Genomic DNA, 8,753 nt, shown 5'->3' on the forward strand with positions numbered 1-8,753 from the left:
TTTCTCTTTTTTTCAGTGACATAAAGAAACTTCTGCTTGATCCAGACTTTACGCTCTTGCAACGATGCCTCCTAGTTGCCAGGTAGTAGAGATTCCGATAACTACATCAAATGTTTTCTAATAAAATCGTGATCTTATGAGTGTGTATGACATTGTTCTTCAGCCTAACCTGTAGCTAATTTTAGGCTGTCTTTATTCAGAGGCTTTTTTCAAACTTAGTAAACTTGCAGTTGAAAGAGGATATCAGTGATTAAGTGTAAAATAGCAATAAAAGATTAACTTCCACTTAGTTTAATTGCTATTTTAACACTCTTCTGGCCAACCTCTTACTTATGTAGCTTGTTGAGTGTCATTCCTTCATCTTTTCTTGTTGTTTGTCCCATTCATAATGCAAAGTACTTGTGATGCCCATGAGTATGCATAGTCTTTGTACAAAGGTGTTTCAAATATGGAATATTTCTATGTGGCATATGAAAAAATAAAGTTATCTTTCACGTGCTGGCTTGTATCTTCCCAGGCTGTACGGGGATGAGTCAGAACTGCACTTCTGGACTATCGCTGCCCACTATCTGCACAACTTATCACAGGAGAAGCCTGCAAAACTAATGGATACGGCTGTCCTTCCAGAGCAGCTGGTTAATCCCTTGGATATCTGTTATGACATACTGTGTGAAAATTATTACTTCCAGGTATTTTAAGGAGTTCAAAAATATATTTAATAAGAATGTCATTGGCACAATAAACTCTCAGCATTGTAGCCTTCTTATTACCTTACAGCTTTTCACTATCCTTTATTCACAATGTTCCACACTGGTTTAAATCACTCTCTGTTATTTAAAACTAGGGGATGTTCCAAAACCTCTCATAATACTTCCGTATCTTTTAAAAGCTTCAGTTTTATTCCTGTGGTGTTTGTACATTTAAAATATTTTTCCTTCTTTGTGCAGAAATTCCAGCTTGAAAGGGTAAATCTCCAGGAAGTAAAGAGATCAACGTATGATCATACCAGGAAATGTGCCGATCAGCTGCTTCTCTTGGGCCAGGTTTGTGGGTAATATTTGAGTTTTTTATTCTTCTTTGTCCATTTTATCATACTACCATGGAATGGTTTGGGTTGCAAGGGACCTCAAAGCCTTCCACCCCCTGCCATGGGCAGGGACACTTCTCACTGGATCTGGTTGTTCCAAGCCCCATCCAACCTGGCCTTGCACACCTCCAGGGATGGGGCAGCCACCACTGCTCTGGGCAACCTGGGCCAGGGCCTCCCCACCCACATTGTGAAGAATTTCTTCCAAATGTCTAATGTAATTTTGTCCTTACTACCAATGTTTTATTGAAGTAGAACCTTAGTTATTACTCTGCTGGTAGATATTTTTGTCATCTGTTTTAGGATAACTACTTCTTTCCTCTTGCCAGACTGACAGAGCAGTGCAACTGTTGTTAGAAACAAGTTCAGAGAATGCCCATTATTACTGTGATTCGCTGAAAGCTTGTCTGGTCACAACTGTAACCTCATCAGGCCCATCTCAAAGTACTATCAAGCTGGTAGCAACCAACATGATAGCCAACGGAAAGCTCGCAGGTAAACCCTGATGCGGATTTCCCCTTTGCTTATAAAGCGGTGATTCTGGCCATTATTAAGGCTGCTAACGGAGATGGGAGGGGAGAAAGTCCTGTTGTGATAGATCTTATGTTGCTTATGTTGCAGTAGGCACTACCTAAAGTAGTTAAGGCAAATGATCAGTGACGTGGTTATAAAGTTCATCTTGTTTTGTTTCATTTGCTTTGGAAAAATGTGTTTTCTGGAAAAATTTGCTTAGCAGTTGTTTGCGCAACAATGCAATGTTGCGCAAAAAACAATGTTTTATGTGCTGAGCACATAAAGCTACATATTTTCCACTTTCCTTATTAAACTAAACTTATTAACTAAACTTATTAACTTATTAACTTATTAAACTTATTAACTAAAAATTGGTGTCTTATTACTGAGGTTGAAATATGGACTTAGCTTCCTTGCCAGTTCAGAACTTGTTTCAAAAAGTGTGTTTCCTTACACATACAGGTAAACTTTGCTTAATGGGAGAGTTGTTCACCATGCGATCATTGATGGAAATGTTCAAAGGCATGCAGAGAAGGTGCAGTTTTCTGCAACTGCCTGGAGAAAAGTACCTTTCACTCTGTGAACATCTAACACTTCACTGTGAATTATTATGCTATGGACAACGTTAAATTAAAATAAAGGATTACTCATGAAATCTGTTTATTTGAATTATGAAGATCATTATCTGTTTATGGTGAGAAGTTCAGTGAACTCCCCATCGTTTATATTTGGGAGGAAGACAAAGGAGATCTTTGTGAGGTCTTTCTGAACTCTGTAGTCCAGGAAACTGACGTGATAGCTGACACCCAGGTTGTATGGAGAGCAAGGTGGTAGAAAGTGATGCTGAGAAGGATATAGAGATCCTTTCTCTGTTATGAATGATCTACTTGTAGTTATATAGCGAATCTTTTTTCCCTTAACATTTTATGTTGTGTGCTTTTTATTTTCCAGAGGGGGTACAGTTGCTGTGTCTGATTGATAAGGCTGCTGATGCCTGCCGCTATTTGCAAACTTACGGCGAGTGGAATCGAGCAGCGTGGCTTGCGAAGGTACAAATTCCTCAATTTTCAGTTTGCTAATGTAAATAACCTGTTTAATATATGTGGGTGTGGAAGCTGATGAGGCTGCTGAAGTTCGCCAAAGTTAAAAATCTCAAACATAAGTTTGAAATAGATTAAAAGGAGGTGGTAGCAAGGTGAGTGCTGTCTCTTCTCCACGGTGGCCAGTGAGAGGACAAGGGGAAATGGCCTGAAGCTGTGCCAGGAGAGATTTAGGTTGGATCTTAAGAGGAATTTCTTTAATGAAAGGGTTGTCAGGCATTGGCAGAGGCTGTCCAAAGAGGTGACTGAGTCCCTATCCCTAGAGGGGTTTAAAAGATGAGTAGATGTACTTGGGGACATGGTCTTGTAGCGGGCTTAGCAGGGCTGGATCGATGGTTGGACTTGATCTTAAAGGTCTGTTCCAAGTGAAACCATACAGTGATTCTGTGACTCTGAAATATCATCATCATTTATATCCATGTGTTAAGCTGTAATGATCCAATCCATTCAGTGTTGACAGGTTCTTTTTCAGCCTTTTGGCTACAGAGATCTGCCTTGGTGGTCCAAGTGACAGGTTCTGGGGCCTAAAAATTGTTAGAATGCTCAATTTTCTAATTCTTTAGCAGCAATTTGTGAAGATGCACATAGCTGCAGCGGCACAGAGTTCATAATAAACTACATAAAACCACTCAGGGAAGCGGAGGAGTAATTAGGCAGGGACTTTGTGCTGAGCTCCATGTGTGCTGATTTTAAAGTTAGCACAAATCGCGTAAATTTGCATCAACTTCTGCTTCAGTACACAGATGTAATTACAGTAAAAGGACCTAGGCACAGCATGGGCTCTCCAAATTATAACAGACAGGAGGCAGTAAGGATGTCATTTCAGTGTCTCTAAGCAAAGTTGCTGTTATGGTTCCTGCAGAAAGGATGGAAAAAGTCTTACTCTTTTTCTCCAATTTTTTTTCTCAATTTAGAAAATGCATTTTCTAAATGTTCAAATGCCCTGAAGGAAAACAAAGATCTTTTGTCCTGGAGTCTTCAGGACATTCTTGATACTTGGGATTTTAGAAAAGCCTTGTAGTAAAAATAGTGTTAATAGTGACCCGAGTGGAGTATTTTTATACTTCAATACATCAATACAAGTGATGTGTACTTTTTATAATAAAAATGATAATTTTTGGATGCTTTTACTTCTCCTGGAAGTGTTCACTGAAAAAAATGAAAGAAAAGAAGACTCTTTTTAGCTGAGAATTCATAACCAGCTTTCCCATCTCCCAAAGGTTCGTTTGAACTCGGAGGAGTGTGCCGATGTGTTGAAGCGCTGGGTGGATCACCTGTGCTCGCCACAAGTCAACCAGAAGTCCAAAGCCATTCTTGTCCTCTTGTCGCTTGGGTGCTTTACAAAAGTTGCAGAGATGTTGCACAGGTAAAAGTGAAACAGTGCAGTCTATGGTTTGTCTTCTCCCAGACTGGGTTTTTTATGCTTTTATGACTCAGAAGTCATGGGGTGCGGGGAGGGAGCCTGCAGTTTGATTTCTGACAGTTGTTTCTATTTCACCATGTGTTTTTGAATTCACTTTAACCCCTGCATTTCTTTATGCTGCAACTGATGGTTTTGTTGCAGTTTCCACAAATACACTGGTATTTCAGGTCCAGAGGAGGACGTGGAGATGATTTAAGGGCTGGAGCCCCTCTGCCATGAGGACAGGCTTGAGAGAGTTGGGTTGTTCAGCCTGGAGAAGAGAAAGCTGCGGGGAGACCTTAGAGCAGCTTCTAGTACTGAAAGGGCCTCCATGAAAGCTGGGGAGGGATTTTTTGCAAGGGCCTGGAGTGATGGGAATGGCTTTAAATTGAGAGGCAGAAGATTGGACATTAGGAAGAAATTCTTCATAATGAAGATGTGGAGGCGCTGGCCCATGTTGCCCAGAGCAGTGGTGGCTGCCCCATCCCTGGAGGAGTTTAAGGCCTTGGAGCAACCTGATCTGGTGGGAGGCGTTGCTGCCCATGGCAGAGGCAGAGTGCATCTGGATTATCTTTAAGGTCCCTTCCATCCCAAACCATTCTGTGATTCTATGATTTCCTTCTACTGCAGGCTTTAAGATTGCTGGCCCCCATTGACGAAGCAGTAACAATTTACAGTAGCTATGATTATTTCTGATTGAGTTGAGCCTTTCAACAATTTTGCATCTAACATCAGTTCCTTGAGCATGAGGAGGAATGGGAGATGTGAGAAGTGTGGGGAGAGGGCTGGCTGTCACTGTTTAACCCTGGTGATGGTCAGAAGCCTTGCTCAGCCCTCAGTGCCGAAGTCATTTGCCGCTCCAGACCTAGGTGCAAGGTTTTAGAAAGCCTGTGTGCAAGTCTTTTGATGCGATGTCCTTGAATTCTTTTCTTTCCTAACAAATTCTGTTCTTTTTCTCCTGTTTCACAGTATGAGGTACTTCGATAGAGCGGCTTTGTTTGTTGAAGCTTGTCTACAGTATGGAGTGTTTGAAGTTAATGATGATACAAATATCCTTTTTCTGAAACCCTACTTTTCATCTAGGTGCTCATACGCAGTGTGTGTGAGCCAGCGTTAGGTGAATGAGTCTACACAGGGGTAGGAGTTGCCCCATCCCTGGAGGTGTTCAAGGCCAGGTTGGATGGGGCTTGGAGCAACCTGATCCAGCAGGTGTCCCTGCCCATGGCAGGGGGTGGAACTGGATGGGCTTTAAGGTCCTTTCCAACCCAAACGATTCTATGATTGTAAGTCACGTAGGTAACTCCAGATCCAATTAATGAACAAATCTCATAGTACAACCTTACAGCCTTACAGTTTCTTAATTCCTTATGCGAGTTGTGACATGATATTATGGTAGGTACTTGCATGTATCTGAAATGTGTCTGGTTTAGGATACAGCACTCTGATAAATGCTAAGATGAATTCAATAGTAGAATTTAAAGCAATTTTTTTGTCATTATTTGCACTGAATAATATTGGATCAGCACAATTGGCAGCAACATTCAACATTTTAAGCTTGAGAGAGAAAATGGGTGAGGAGAAAAAAAGATTCTGAGTGTTTTCCTTATTAATTAGTTTTCCTTAATGCTTCATTCACATAAACTGATCCATGCCGTGTACGCTGATTACGCCAGAAGCTTGAAGCTCCTGGGCTTTAGGCAGGGAGCTCTTCTCTTTGCCTCAAAAGCTGGAGAAGCTGGTAAAGAGTTACTGGTGGAGCTCAAACAGCCTAAAGAGGAAGTGACGCAGGAGTGAAAACGTGGTGTTTATGAGGAGCTTTGGGATTTCTGTCTCTTTTCTGACTATTTCCACCTTTTTCAACTGTAGCAGAAATCCAATTTTGAAACATGCTGGAAGAGTTCTGTACCTGTGTTCCATTTTCTTCTAAACAAACCTTTCAAGTTCTTCACTGCTGTTGTATTTATATGTATAAACGATTCAATCTGTACTATAAAAATATTCATATATTTAAAGAATAAATATAGATCATAAACCACACAGTTTTTTCCTGGAACAGCGTGTTTTCTCCATCCATTTTTCTGTTTAAAATCACTGTATTGTCATTTCGGTAACTGTCTGGAATGGAATCTTGAGTAGGTTTACATACAAAAGTCTCCTAACATTCCCAGAATCCATGCAACGTCCCTTTTGTTGATGAAGGTATTGTTTTATTCCTTTTTATTCTTGTGTGCACTCCTTGCACACCTTAGGGACTGAATTCTGCCTTGTGTTGACTGGTTCGTGGGACCAAAGGATGGGAGAAGGTCCTACCTCAAAAGCAGCAAGGTAGGCTCCTGGAGAACATCTTGTAGACCCCTAACACTGTTTCCACAGTTTTGTTTGTTATTTTAACGTGTGGTTAACAATAGGTAGAAAAAGCATTGTGTGAAGCCAAAGTGTCGGCTTTTCAGTTAGATATTTTTAGTGCTTGTGGCCCAGATTTAAGGATGCCACCACGTCTTTTCTCATTTTTGTGCCACTGTTTCAGTATTGAAGTGATTGTTTACATTGTTTCTTAGTTCAGCTCTTATCTTGTCTATTTATTACTGATTGACTGAGATATTTTACAGCTGAGGAGCGGGTGCTGATGTTAAATTGCCTTTCCAAGCTGAAAATTGTGGGGTGTGAAAATTAGTCTGGACTAAAAAATAGAATTATTGCTTTTACCAGGTTGTAGGAGCTACTGCAGCTTTGTGTGAATTGGATCAGGTCAAAGGTCTCTCATTTCAAGGTAATTCATGGCTTGTCTACTTGAAGGGCATTGGATGATTCTTATGTTTGAGTATTGGTGGATGTGTATTCTGCACTCCTTCCTAGAGGACCACCCTTGGCACTTCTCTTTAACTCTATAAACCTCTTGATTCAACTCTAAAATTGCGTTTCTGATACGATTTGAAGGTTCTGGCTTTTCTATAATGATGTTTTCATACAAATTGAAAATATGATTTTCATTGCTCTAAATGGAAATGTAAATGTTTTAACTGCAATGTATCATGTTTCTTCTCACCACATCTTACATCCACCATAGAATGATTTATTCAGTGTATTACAAATAACACTTGGAGCTTCTTTAGCGTGGGGGGAAGTAAATATACAGTAAAAATTGCCTTAAGCTTTACCTGATGAGCATCGGAGTTGGGCAAATTAGCTGTTGTTTAGTGTGGGCTGAATTCTGGCTCACATTGCCTACTGCAACACTCCTCACCTCCTGCTCTTGGTGTTCAAATGCTCATGGACAAGGTTGCTCCAGAATTGATGTAAGCACACACAAACTTGTTCTTTGACAGATCACATGGAAATGTTTGTCATTGAATCTCTGGAAAAGAATCTGCTTTAATATACACTTGGATTTAAAAATCTGATGTTTTTCAAAGAAACACATTGCAAAGGCCTTTTAATAATGAATGTTTCTGTATAATTTCAAGTGTGAAGGTTTCAGAATGCTGTGTGGCATTCCCTATTGAAACCTTTGTGCTGAAAATAGGTTATAAAAGTGGTTGAAATGTTTATTTAGATAATAATGCAGTCACACTATGATAATAAAGCCAAACTTTTAGAATCTCTGCATGTCTGTATTTAATACAAAAATGTCACCTGTTAACTGGGATTGAATGCTAGTTGTGCCTGACGTCCTTGGCTCTCAGCTGGATAGGTGTGGATTTGATGGAGGGTCCACTTGGTGGATAGGAATTGGCTGGGGGGTTGCAATGAGGGACTTGTGGTCATTGCCTCCATGTCCAAGTGGAGACCAGTGACAAGGGGTGTTCCTCAGGGGCCAGTGTTGGGACTGGTGTTTAACATCTTAGTTGTAGACATGGACAGTGGGATTGTTGAGGGAGGGGTCTCTGTCCCTCTGCTCTGCTCTGGTGAGACCTCTCCTGGAGCCTGGTGTTCAGTTCTGGAGTCTTCGGCACATGAAGGATGCGGAGCTACTGGAGCGAGTCCAGAGGAGTCCATGGAGGTGACTGGAATGCTGGAGCACCTTCCGTACAAGTATAGACTGGGAGAGTTGGGATTGTTCAGCCTGGAGAAGAGAAGGCTGAGGGGAGACCTTAGAGCAGATTCCAAATACTGAAAGGGGCTGTAGGAAATTTGGGGAGGGGCTCTTGATCAGGGAGCGCAGGGACAGGACAAGGGATCAATCCCATAGATCACACAGCCAAAATGTATTTTGTCCACCCCTGTTGATTCAAGGGGAGAAGAGGGGACTTCGTAATATCTGCAATTAATGTTCTTCGAAGCAGACTGGTAGAGTTGGACAAACTGAGGTTATTTTCTGTGAAACAGTTGTCCAAATGTTCTCTGCAAGTCTGAAATTTGGCTCCGATGAAGGATGGGCAGATGTTGGCACTGTGTGCAGTTAAACTCCCCTGTATTTTGGTGGTGTCCTTTGAGCAAAAGGCAAGCTCTACCTTTTTGAAAACGCCTGGCTTCTGACCAGTACTTATTGTGTGTAGTGAATGAAGAGACCCATGAAGGACACGCTGGCGATCTAAATGGAGGGCACTAATTTACTTGCTGCAAATTATAACAATAACAAACAACGGAGAGAGGCTGGGAATGCAGATATCCAGCCTGTTTCAAAGAATCCACTACCAGAAGGCTTCCAGCC

The 8,753-nt window shown here is 41.2% G+C and overlaps 1 protein-coding gene across 6 annotated transcripts in view; it reads left to right on the plus strand.

Moving 5' to 3' along the window:
* The window catches only part of WDR11 (WD repeat domain 11), a 37,543-nt gene extending 29,853 nt beyond the window's left edge, over nucleotides 1-7,690 (plus strand). For 4 of the 6 annotated variants that reach the window (XM_069863712.1, XM_069863713.1, XM_069863714.1 and 1 more), the window contains exons 22-29: nucleotides 17-82; nucleotides 518-689; nucleotides 948-1,043; nucleotides 1,417-1,582; nucleotides 2,552-2,649; nucleotides 3,921-4,066; nucleotides 5,072-5,151; nucleotides 5,739-7,690. In XM_069863712.1, coding sequence (XP_069719813.1) covers nucleotides 17-82; nucleotides 518-689; nucleotides 948-1,043; nucleotides 1,417-1,582; nucleotides 2,552-2,649; nucleotides 3,921-4,066; nucleotides 5,072-5,151; nucleotides 5,739-5,896 — 982 coding nt within the window. In that variant the 3' untranslated portion in view covers nucleotides 5,897-7,690. Of the gene's footprint in view, nucleotides 1-16; nucleotides 83-517; nucleotides 690-947; nucleotides 1,052-1,416; nucleotides 1,583-2,062; nucleotides 2,437-2,551; nucleotides 2,650-3,920; nucleotides 4,067-5,071; nucleotides 5,152-5,738 lie in introns of those variants that run through there. The other 2 variants (XM_069863716.1, XM_069863717.1) reach the window with 2 other exon arrangements.
* Nucleotides 7,691-8,753: the final 1,063 nt, after the last annotated feature.

Source organism: Phaenicophaeus curvirostris, chromosome 9 (assembly GCF_032191515.1).
Source record: "Phaenicophaeus curvirostris isolate KB17595 chromosome 9, BPBGC_Pcur_1.0, whole genome shotgun sequence".
Lineage (NCBI taxonomy): Eukaryota > Metazoa > Chordata > Aves > Cuculiformes > Cuculidae > Phaenicophaeus > Phaenicophaeus curvirostris.